Here is a 12,574-nt window from a genome sequence, read left to right on the forward strand (position 1 = left end):
TGTTTATAATTTGAAAGGTAATCTTGTCAGTTGTGTATACAAAAAGGTAAATTGTTTACAAAATGAGTCTTTGTTTATTATCTGATAAATGTATACTTTTTTCGTCAATTGTTGACGATTGCAGATGCCTTTTGTGTAAAATCCAAGTCGGATGTATGTAAGCTAATAAATGTTCTCGTTAATCTTATCTCGCCTTTTGGTTCGTTCACGGTTACAAGAAATCACCACATAGAGACTCTCAAGTCTCTGTAGATATAACAAACAGAAATAAATTAGACAAAATAAATTGTAGCTATGCGTCGATTCCGCGCGACAGTACATGCTCCATAAATATCCGGATGAAAAACAACATAATGGCAACAATGGATTATGGAAATAAATAAATCTAACAAATTATGTTTACTGCAAGTCAATTTAGGGAAAAGCATTGCTGCTACCTCCCTTCTTAGCAAGCAGTTTATTAATTATGACCTAGTGCTCGTGCAAGAGCCTTACTGTCGTAAGGATGTACCCGCATGCTTACCCACTTACTGTCCCGTACTGCGAGGCTCAGAGGATTTCCCATTGACTATTACTTTGGTGCCGAACATCGGTTTATCTGTAATGAAGCATAATTACTGTAACCAATACTTGATTACAACCGAAATTATGATTAACAATGAAAGGATTGTTGTGGTCAATGTTTATTTCCCTGTGGACGCAGAGACCGTATATTTTATTGAGAAACTACAGAGGATTGTTAACGACTTTCAAGGCACACATATAGTCATTGCAGGGGACTTCAACGCCCATTCACCTGCATGGGGCGGCAAGAACTTGGACACACGTGGGAGCCTCCTTGAAGAATTCTTTGCGCTTAATGGTTTACTTATTATAAACAATCCATACTCACCACCCACTTTCACATCGAGCAGAAGTGAAAGCTGGATTGACGTGGCGGTTTTCAATGACAGCTCATACTCCAGGATAACAAACTGGAGAGTTATCAATGATGAGAACTTAAGTGAGCATGCCTATATTGAATATGAATTGACAGACTCAGGTGATGGGGATAGGCCGATATTTGCATCACGTCCTAAATATGCGCTCAATCAAGCTAACTGGATAGGAATTAAGAACTATTTAGAGGAACACCTAATTGAAACTTACTCAGAGGAGCCAGAGGTAGCTAGGATACAACTAGACAGTAACATTAAGGCCATTACTAAGGCTTGTGAAATTTATATTCCAAAAAAGAGAATAAATAGGAGAAGTGCCCCTTGGTGGACGGCGGATCTGAGCAAACTCCGAAGTATAAGAAGAAGACTCAGAAAGCAGTACCAGAGATGTCACTACGATAGCACAAGGAGGACTCATAGGAAGAATTATCTACAAAGTCAAAGAACATATAAGCAAGTTATAGAAGACATAAAAACAAGAAGTTGGCGAGAGTTTTGCACCAGGGCATCTTAAACCCGTGGGGCTACATTATACGTATGTGTAGTAATAAGCTGCGGAAGACTCAGATTTTGACATCATCAAGCAATAACAGCGAACCTAAATCTCTTATTGAGACTCTGAATGCCCAACTACAAATTTACTGCCCAGATGACAACCCTGAAGAAGATACAGAATGGCAAAGGAAACTGCGTACAGACACCAATACACTAGACAACACAAAGGACTATATACTACATCCAAGCCCATTAAATACTATATATAGGATTAGATTGATTATTTTAGGTAAGAATCCTGGTATTTTAGAGTCAAAAGTAAATACTACAGATCGAAGACAAGAGGAATATATTATACCCAAAGTTTTAGAGAAAGCACATGTAGAAGTATCAAGTGAAAATACAGACCAATATACTGAATGTAAAACTACTTTTTCTTCAAATAAATCTTCAGGAAACTCTACATGCAATCTAGACTTTAACACAATCTCTGAAGAAACTTCCTACGATGCTCTCGAGTATATAGCAGGATATTTTGCCTATAAATATAAAGAAAAATACCCAAACTTAATTAATTCCACTAACAAAATTAAAAATCATTACAACTATAGCATTCCGTCATGGGTGCAACATTTATCTTATGGAGGGCTTATTAAACCTACTGATGAATGGCTAGCAAAAATTATAGAATGGAATAAATATTTCGAAATATATCACGATGAATCGTATAAAAAAGGCCCCGGAGTTGTACAGAATTAGTCAGTGGAAACAGTTTTACCTTTTACTTTAATAAAAGATTTTTGTAAATTAAGAACTATAATAAGAATTAATTATAGAAATCTTAAACAAGAAAACTATAAAATATTGAAAAGAATGCCTTCTGAAAATGGTGATTGTCGAAAAAAAATTAAAAAGTTAAGTAAGATAATCACATAATAAAAAATATAGCTCATTAATTTGTTAAATAAATATTAGACAAAAGACTTGTAAATTTATTGACGTACAGTACACTTATTAAATCCGAAAATTCTACAGTAGTTTACATTTAGTAGTAATTTAATAATTAATTAAGAAATGATTTAATATTTTATCGTATTTTGTTATTTGAAAGATCTGTCATGTTGAAGTAGAGGGCTTGCTGTGACGTCACATAGATCCAAGGTCACGCTAACAAATATACGGGATCTGGCTATCCTTGTAGTTTAAAGTCCTTGAGACAACACTGAGGATGTTCCGCCATTTACTACAGGGGAGATTGACAGTATTGTCAGGAACTTGGGCAGGGGCAAATCTCCGGGCCCCGATGAGATTACGGCAGAAATTACAGCCAACCTCTGGACCCTATTATCACAACAACTTCTTAAAATTTACAATGCCTGCCTTAAACACGCAATCTTTCCGCAGGAGTGGAACACTGCTTGTGTAATACCGGTCCTTAAACCGGGTTCTGCCTCAGAAACCAGGCCAATATCGTTATTACCAGTTATGGGAAAGATTCTAGAGAAACTGATTGTAAACAGGCTCACTTGGTTCATCGAGCGGAACAATTGCCTTAGCGAATCTCAATTTGGTTTTCGTCCACAAAAATCAGCGGAAGATGCCATTCATGGTGTAGTCAAGGGAATTCAGCATCTCCTGGAGGATCATAAATACGTTTTAGGGGTCATCCTGGACATTTCAAAAGCTTTTGATAGTGCATGGTGGCCCTCATAAACTATCAATTGCGCAGCATCAAGTGTCCAAGGAACATTCTCAACCTTTTACAGGACTATCTTAAGGACCGCAGAGCTACATTACATTATGGTCAGCACCATGTTACCAAAACCATTTCCAGAGGATGCCCACAGGGTTCTGTTTGTGGACCCTTGCTGTGGAATGTGATCTTTAATGTATTTTTAGAGAAGGATTTTGGACATTCAAAATGCTTTGCTTATGCCGACGACGTCATGCTGCTTAGGGGGGCAGGTCCAGAGCTGACCTCGAAAACAGAGGGAATACTACGCTTCAACACATCTACAGCTGGGAAGAGGAACACAAATTGAGGTTTAACCCCAACAAAACTAGGGGAATAGTTTTCAACAGACCTAGACAAGCTAACCTCTACCGGCGTCCGCCACACCTCAAGATGAACGGTAAAACCATAAAGGTAAAAGAGACCCTCAAATATCTCGGTGTATACTTGGATTTTAGGTTGTTTTGGGACAAACACGTAGAACATATAACGAACCGCACTGGACTTATCCTGCAGTCATACGCCCAGGTGGCGAAAAGTAACTGGGGCTTGACTTCAAATGCAATGTCAATCATTTACGATGGAATATACTTGCTTATTATGACTTATGCCTGTGGCACCTGGGGGTGGGCCACAAGGAAGGTACACACAAACCGCAAACTGATATCATCACAAAGACGTGCGCTTATCCTGATAGCTAAGGCATTCCGAACCGTTAGAGCCTGTACACGCTAGGAGTTTTTCAACGCGCGTTTAACGCCGAGCTAATGCGCGTTAGCTCGGCGTTCGACGAGCGTTAGTTCGGCGTTAGCACTGGCTCAGTTTGAAAATGGACGTGAAAGTAATTGATTGTGTGTGCCTCCTCCATCGTCGCTATAAGGCAGCACATATATCTCAGCGCCCGTAAAGTGCCCGCAAAACGCGCGTTTTAACAAAAATCTATAAACGCGCGTTTGTAGATTTTTGAGTGTGTACGCCTACATAGAACTCTTGGTTCTTTAAAACGCGCGTTGAAAAACGCCTAGTGTGTACAGGCTCTTAGTAACAGGTATTTCAGGTGATTGCACGTAAGCCGCCCATAGACCCCGCTATTCTTCAGAGACAAAAGTATCAATTAATCAAGTGGGGTGAGAACATCCAGACTACAACAAGCACAATACATCATGATGACATNAAAAACGCCTAGTGTGTACAGGCTCTTAGTAACAGGTATTTCAGGTGATTGCACGTAAGCCGCCCATAGACCCCGCTATTCTTCAGAGACAAAAGTACCAATTAATCAAGTGGGGTGAGAACATCCAGACTACAACAAGCACAATACATCATGATGAAATTTAATGGTCTATCCCATTTCGTGAATCTCTTCCTCCCAATGATAATACAACCGACATACACAACACTAGTGAATCATCTAACATCAATATTTAAAAAATATAATTTCTAAAAATAAAAGATTATCTTTAGATAAGATAAACGAGTAAAATAAACACTCTTTCTTAAACCGATTTCGAGTAATTTGTATTAGCAGACAAATAATTAACAAAGATACTTTACTTCAGCCAACGCTATTTCTTTTATTACTTTCAAATTTCTCAAAAAAACTCTCCAAATGCATTTCGCCGTTACAGCCTCATCGATGGATCATCCAACAGCAAGCAACTCTTTCCTTTTTATACAAATAAATCTTTCCCAGCATGCATCAATATTTAGACCGACATTCTGATTTAACAAATTTACATGTTCAGCAATACAAAAATGCTCTACCACTCGTCTTTTAAACCAATTTTCCATTTTATACAAGATTTTTACAGAATTTCTATCAATTTTACAATTATAATTACTAAAGTGTTGATACCAAGGTGACTCTTGTCTTTTTAGACGAATCGCTGCCTCGTGTTCTTTTATGCGTGTCTCGAGCCTCCGTCCCGTTTCTCCAACATATGATTTCGCTTGCAAACAATCACATGATACTTTGTAAACCACCCCTGAGACACCAAGCTGATTTTTTTTACTATATTTTGACCTCTGGTATTTATAATATTAATAATATTCGACATTTTGTTTTCCTGCTTGGCCACTACACATATAGAAAACTTTTTAAAAATGGATTTATATCGTTCGTAAAGATTATGTATATAAGGCATTTTTACATAAATATTATTATTTATACAATTTTTTACGTTATATCTGTAATTTATAAAAGAATTATACCACTTACAAATTTTACTCTTTGGGTAGTCATTCAATAAATATTTTCTAAATAATTGTTTAATTTCTTTATTTATATCTTCCTGTTGTGATATTCTGTTTAGTATTTTCCTCAATTCCATAGTAAATACATTTCTCTTAGTATCTACAGGACAATAAGACTTATAACTAATTGTTTTTTCTGTATTACATAATTTTTCATACTTACGAAACACCAGTTGCATTTTCTCACGTTTAATAGTCACATCCAAATAGTTTATTTCCTGATTCTGTTTTAATTCACTAGTAAGCTTTATATTAGTTTTTAATTTATTCGCATAATCTTCAATTTCATAAGGTGTTACTATACATGAATCAAAAATAATTAATATACCGTCCACATAACGAGCATAAAATTCTATACCTGGAACTTGTGATATATTTTCATCAATTGATTTCATACAAATCTCAGCTAATTTACGTCCAACAACTGATCCCATAAATTAGTGCATTAGGTGATCCTCGTCGATTTCCTCCAACTCGTCCTCCTATACCTGGATGCGGCATTAGATGCTTTCCACCCGGAATCGACACCTTTTCCCGGACGTGACGTCTCTTATCCGGATATGACCACGGACTTGTGACATTCGGTCGACGACAACTGATTTGACTCCCGATTGTGACCACCCGGCCGTGACACGTTTACTCACCGGACGCGACATTCGGTCAACTTCCTTCCCAAACAGCTGTTAATGAGGATTGAGCTTTCGGTTAGGTCAGGTCCTTCGCTCCTCTCAAAACACTTTCCGGGAAGAAAAACTGTCTGATAAAGGTAATAATGTTGATTTTAGATAATAAATGAACTTCTCGCTTTCTCATTGTCTTTGTGTTTTGTAGGAACATTTGAGAAGGAGATTTTACTCCTTCTTCGACTTTACCACGCAGTGGCGGATTTCCGAACAGGCGCGCGTGGCACGCGCCTGGGGCCTCAAAATTCAGCTTTCAAAATTAAAATAATATATTTTATTTAATTATTATTATTTTCTTTTTAATTAAAAGAGTTAAAAATTATTTAAGAAATACCTTATCTAAACTCCATTTAAGTCACTTGTCTATGGAGTTTATAGAAAATGATATAGTTATGTTATTAGATTATGAAAGTCTAATTGATAAATTTGCTAAAGTTAAAGCGAGAAAAGTTCCTATGTAGTTTGTTTTTCATATTCCGAAAAAAATTGTTATTAATATTATTATATTCCAAAATATTTTTAATATTTAATAAACAGTGATAACTATATTGATTAATGTATTTTTTATTAAAGAACCTTATTTTGAAATTAACCATATACCGGTGGTCCAAAAAAAGAGAGACATAGGGAAATAACATTGAATATTAACCAATATAAAATTACAAACTGCCTGGCTATATTTAAAGGTTTGCTGATGTTCAGGTTTTATTAATTAATTATGAAAATTGAAACTTATTGGTACAAGAATTATTAAGTTTCATTAAGTAAAAGAGTTAAAAAACAAGACAAAGAGTTAAGCCCAGGCAACAAGGACACTTCGTTTTTTTGCCGTGGCGTCCACGAGGCTATGTCCCTCGTAGTTAAAATATTCGGAGGGTCCTCAAAATTGAATTGCGCCTCGGGCCCCTCAAGTGCTAAATCCGCCATTGTTACCACGAAGAGGACGAAATGCCATTTATCAGTTAAGTGAATATTTCCCAAAATCTCCGATGGTAAGAACTTTCGTTTTATTTTTTACACACCTTATTCTTGTATCGTAATTTACTGTTTCTCTGCTTTTAGACATGCCGAAAGACGCCCTCGTTGTGGTGCTTCCCACAAGGTTCCACCTTCGTCCTTTGCCTCTGTATCCTCCGAAAGTTATAGACCTTCGTTGACAGAAACTTCCGAAATTCCGATCTGCATTCACCGGGCATCGTTTCCTGTTCGAGAACTGGACTTTGAATGCACATCCGGTCAGGGATAGGAAACTACCCTAGTTGATGGACTTTCCTCTTCTTTGAAGACTACGCGCCGAAGTACACAAGGACTTAAACCCTTCGTGACTATAAACTTTTTGTAAGTTAAATTGTCTAATAAACGGGTTGTGTTGTTTGTAAACGAGGCATCGATCTCTGACCCAACCGCTCCCACATGACGTTGATTGTTACCGCTAGGCAGTCCAGACGGCATGGAGACAATAACGATATCTCATATAATCGTTATTTTTCGTTTTGAAATCCCTCCTCGGCTTCTCACAAATCTTACCCATCCTTGGTTTCCAAGATCCACAATGTGGGCTTGCAAAACTGTATGAAACGGTATTTGACAGATCAGTCACAGATCGCCATGGGTTCTTCAGCAGTCCGAATTCGATCTAGAGCGGTAGAATGAAGTCTTAACCTCTCAAACATCTGGTCGTCATCTTGTTATACTAGGTCTTGAAAGTATAACAAGTAGCGACACTTCCATATAAATTTTTAGTTGGTCTGAAATGTCCCATGTCTCTCACATAATATATTATTTCGATGAGAATTTCATATTTGATGTACAGAGAGTGATTTGCAAATTATAACTCACTTTTTCTCTTACTTGTTAGTTTCTTTTACGAAGCACACGTCGACGAATTGTTTTTGTGTGCTAGATGTGTTCTTCATCACGTTGGCTCACAGCACTACATCATTGTTTCCACGGTTCGAAGATTTTCTTGCAAGTTTCGACCGATACCGATGACCACTCCTGTTGAATTACTTTCCAAAGACCAGCCTTCCGTTGAAAGAGGCGTTGCTTCAGGAAGATAAATCGAAAGAAATCAATGGGACTGTTGTCAGGTGCTTCGGTGGGCATTTCTTTTTGCAGGAATGTGGTTTGGTCCACCTTCAGCTTTCAATTTCTGGAGATACACAGACAGATATACAATCGCTTACTAGACGTTTTGTCATGGTGAAGAATCACTTTGGCTTCTTCTCTAGGATAAAGCTTTGAAATCTCATGTTCCAAATATGGTTTCAAAATACATAGTAATTCTCTACATAGTAATTAGCGATAACTTTCACATCTTTTGGCACTCTGATAAGAGGAAGTGTTTCCAGCACGTCATTCCTCCAACAATCATAAATCCTTCGTGCCATCTTTCTTGACATTTGACAAGCTATTCATCTGACACTTCCTGTCGAGTTCCATTGCAGTAATCAAGGTATGTATATACGCTTCATCTGTGGCCATGTACTCGCTTTTTCCTCCAGCCAGATGCCTCTCGTAGAGCTTTTTCGCACTAGTCTTTCGGTTTGTGCGCAGATGTGAGGCGATGTACCTTTTTTCTTAGTAGCTGCTTGCAGATTTTTATGTATAATGGTGCTAACTGTAAACTGAAATATACCCAGACGTTTTGCTATAATCCTTTCATTAGGTGGATTTTCTTTTCTTTAATAATATAATAAATTATTTAATAAATTTAATTGCTGCATTTTGTATTTTGTTATAAGAAAATTTATTTTATATTTTCATTTAAATAAAAAAAACTAAATTATATTTATAATTTTGAATTTTATAAAATGGTTCTAAGAAACAAAATAGCTTCAATTAAATCTTCCTTCATAGATGCCCTTAAATTAGCTTTAATTATTTTCAAAGCTGAAAATAATCTTTCCACACTGACTTGTGTTGGGGGCATTGCTGTGACAGATCTAGCTGCATCGCGAATAATTTCTGGATAAATTGAAATAGCTTCTTCTACGTTCAATTTTGATAAACGGTCATACTTTTCTATTTCAATTAGCCCATTTAAAAAATTTTGTTCAAATTTTATTTTTTCAATTTCTGCCGGGTTAGTTTCTTGATTCGTTAAACGTCTTCGCTTCACTTTGAGACGTTCTAAACTATCCAAATATGCTTCGAAATCAAGCTCTTTTTTTGGAGATGATGATTCCGAGTTGTCATTACATTCATTATTTTTATTTTCATCTTTTGATTCATAAATGTAAGGTAACGGCAACTTTTTCAAGCGAATAGCTATTTCACGAAGCTTTTCTTTCCCTGGGGCAATTTGATTGTCATTTAGTAAAATTCGATTCATTGGATCAACGTAAATAGCGGCTAACAAGATTTTATTGTCTAACAACTGAATCTCTCTTTCTCTCATTGAAGATAAAATCGCATTAGCAACAATTCCTCCAGTTTTGTCCAGCTGATGCATCAAAGTTTTCCACTGTAAGAAAAAATTTCCAGGTGTCAAATCTTCAGCTTGTAACTTACGGTAACAGTGTAAGGTTTCCGACTTTTAGGGGCAATACGTTAATTGCGCGACAGGAAAACCTAGGGGCGAATTTTATGTGGGTGGTGGCGGTTGGAGGCAAAGATGACAAGTGTCTTACACGAAACCGTTTATTTTTGACATAAAGTTAACTTACATAGAATCAATAACAATAATTAGGAATGTTGGACGTCAGCTGCTGGTGGGTGCCCGCGGGGCTTCCTAGAAGAAGAGTCCGACGGAGAACGGGCGATGTCCAATGTTCGGATTCACACTCCCTTCTTAGTAGGCGGAGAAGCTTGGACGGTTGTGGCTGATAGGTGCACGGATGACCTGGAGTCTTCTCGGCACTCGTCTTGGGGAGAATCGGTCTTTTTGTCCTTGAGATTCGGGGATTTTATAAGATTTTCCTCGAATATTACCCTTTTGATTCGTCCCGTTCACCCTCTCCCTTACCCCGATTGGTCATTCTTTTGTTTTGTAGTACCGTAGCGTACCGAAATACGTTAGCGTGGAGATTAAGAATAGAAAAGACAGCACAAATTGACAAAACACTGAACATATTTAATTTCACGAACATACACATCTGAGGTTCACACACGATTTTTGTTTCGCGATGGGGCTCTCGTCACCCCCTTGATCCGGACACAAGAATACGACGGAGTTATCTAACATAAAATCCCGACGCGACAATTAGGAATCGCTGCAATCACACATAAATTGCCCGACGCGACAATTAGGCTTAGTTCTTTATAACTTGATAATTGGACTGTTCTTGCATGGCAGATGATCTTGATACATGCTGAAAGTCTCTCCTTTAGTACACGATTGTCCTCCTTCCACGTGATCCTTTCTTCTTTGTTCTTCACCTTCCTTCCTCTGCCAACGACCTGACACGAACCCAGGTGAAACGAAAAAAAAAGTCCTCTAAGCACATGGTCTTTCCTTTTTATAACCCGCGCCATGTCCTGACGAGGGAACATACGTCATGGCAGGGGAGCAATCACAGGCTCGCACTACTACACCTCAAGAAGTGGTACGAACTTTACGGAAACAGTCTACAATTACCAATGCGCGACAAAATACAGTATATAGATACATATATATTTAATGATAACATACAAACATTTAGTGGAAAACACTACAGTTTCTAGGCGAAACCCGAGACCGATCCGGGTCGGAAAAAGGTCGGAGAGGTGACAACGGAGCTTTTAAAGTCCGCGCTCGTATTTTACTACGTTATGGCCTTTCTCTGACATATTTGAACCTAAACGGTCCACCAGATGTTCTTGTGGCCATTTACCCCCTAACGCGTTCGTGCTTAACAGATGTCCCTTTTGTCATTAACTCCCCCCTTTTCTCGATTGTTTCGACCCGACACTTGTTCGCGAGCATCTCGACAAAGCTCTCTCTCTCTGTCGACATTCCCCCTACTGTTTATCATCGCGTCGCGTTTGTCTTACAATACGCAAGAAAGTTTTCGTCCCATCTGGGTTCTGTCATTAACACACCCTCTTAACCCGATTCTATCTTCGAAACTCTCCGACTTAAAACTTTCGTAATTAGTCGCAATTTCGACGCGCTTTTACGACCCTCACAACAGTATAAGACACTAATTTTTCTGTTTGTTTCCATTAGTTTTCAGTTAATAAAACACTTGGATTATCAAGGTCTTCAAGGAAGGTTTTCAATTCGAGCAACCGCTTAACCATTAAATAAGTGCTTCCCTAGCAAGTAGATTGATCTAAAATAATTCCTTTTCTAGCACGCCTTCTCAGAATAGCATCTATTTTAGGGGTTCTAGCTACAGTAGCTACCTGTCTTAATTTTGTAATGATTTTAGCTACCCGAGAGTCTTTTAATCCATATCTTATTGCTAATTGCAACGTGTAAACAGTACATCGCATATGTTGGATTTGAAACATATTGGACGCTTCCTCCACAATATCATCTAAATCAGGGGTGGCCAAAACGTGGCGCATGCGCCAAACTTGGCGCATTGGACGATTACAATTGACGCTTCAGTCAGTTCTGAGCAACATTGCCAGATTTGGCTTCTTTGCAATTATGAATATTACATAGAAAATTAATTTTTTATAGTCTGTCTTGGCAAGTTCATTTGTTGCACAATTTGTTGCAATCAACTTTACAGATAAAATGAGTGTTCTCCACATAGTAAATTACAGTGTATGCATGTATGTTTATTTTCGATCAGTTTACAGGTGTCTAAATGACAGTGCTAACGTCCCACGATAGTGCTACCGTCCGGACTGTCCGGGAATCGGAATCGGATTAGACTACTAACTTCTTTTCCCGAGTAGTTCCTGCGACACCTGTTGACCTTTTTTTTTTTTTTTTTTTTTGCCTGTATGGTACACGATACATTCGTGTTCATGTACACCACTAATATCTTAAAGAACTATTTTATACGGGTAACTACACTACAACCGCATTTTTCATTGCTTGTTCTGTGGCAAAACTGAATTTTCGTCTTATAAATTAAAATACAGTACCTAATTAAGGGGAGGCCGAAATTTTTCTCCAACCCGGGCGGCTAACACTCATGGTATGCCACTGCGTATCTGAACTCGTCTATCAAAAAATTGGCGCATGGTATGCAAAAGGTTGGCCACCCCTGATCTAAATATTCCTCTATTATAGGCTCGATTTGTGCGTCAATGGTGAATATTTCATCAATGTCTTCTAATGCAATTTCATTATCTTGAGATTCATTTTCTCGGTTATTTTTAACATATTTGAAGCATTATCTGTTACAACACACAAAATATACTCCTTTTTATTTTAAAATCTTCTAATACCTCTTGAACCCACTTCTGCAGATACTCTCCTGTGTGATGAGCTATAGTGTCTTTCACTGCTAATGTCTTCGTAACAATTTCAGGGCCGTGTCGTGCTATGATTCAGAGAGGCGGACGCATCAGGCGGCAGAGTAAGGAACGGC

The 12,574-nt window shown here is 37.9% G+C and overlaps 3 protein-coding genes across 4 annotated transcripts; 1 reads left to right on the forward strand and 2 right to left on the reverse strand.

Annotated features, from left to right (window-relative positions):
- The first annotated feature begins 648 nt into the window (after positions 1 to 648).
- Positions 649 to 1,452, forward strand: LOC111628912. The gene has a single exon (XM_023372770.1). The coding sequence runs from the start codon at positions 649 to 651 to the stop codon at positions 1,450 to 1,452; it is 804 nt and encodes a 267-aa protein (XP_023228538.1).
- Positions 1,453 to 4,951: 3,499 nt separating this feature from the next.
- LOC111628907 lies at positions 4,952 to 5,902 on the reverse strand. 2 transcript variants are annotated; one of them, XM_023372764.1, is made up of 3 exons: positions 5,582 to 5,902; positions 5,384 to 5,518; positions 4,952 to 5,242 (listed from the first exon to the last, which is right to left on the reverse strand). In XM_023372764.1, the coding sequence occupies exons 1-3, from the start codon at positions 5,850 to 5,852 to the stop codon at positions 5,067 to 5,069; spliced, it is 582 nt and encodes a 193-aa protein (XP_023228532.1). In that variant the 5' UTR covers positions 5,853 to 5,902; the 3' UTR covers positions 4,952 to 5,066. The 2 variants fall into 2 exon arrangements, with proteins under 2 accessions (XP_023228532.1, XP_023228531.1); XM_023372763.1 differs by having other exon boundaries at positions 5,384 to 5,902.
- Positions 5,903 to 8,907: 3,005 nt separating this feature from the next.
- On the reverse strand, positions 8,908 to 9,555 carry LOC111628913. The gene is made up of 2 exons (XM_023372771.1): positions 9,210 to 9,555; positions 8,908 to 9,125 (listed from the first exon to the last, which is right to left on the reverse strand). Exons 1-2 carry the CDS (start codon positions 9,553 to 9,555, stop codon positions 8,908 to 8,910), a joined length of 564 nt encoding a protein of 187 aa, XP_023228539.1.
- Between the last annotated feature and the right edge of the window lie 3,019 nt (positions 9,556 to 12,574).

Source organism: Centruroides sculpturatus, unplaced genomic scaffold (genome assembly GCF_000671375.1).
Source record: "Centruroides sculpturatus isolate CEXI.00-Female unplaced genomic scaffold, Cexi_2.0 scaffold501, whole genome shotgun sequence".
In the NCBI taxonomy this organism is placed as follows: domain Eukaryota; kingdom Metazoa; phylum Arthropoda; class Arachnida; order Scorpiones; family Buthidae; genus Centruroides; species Centruroides sculpturatus.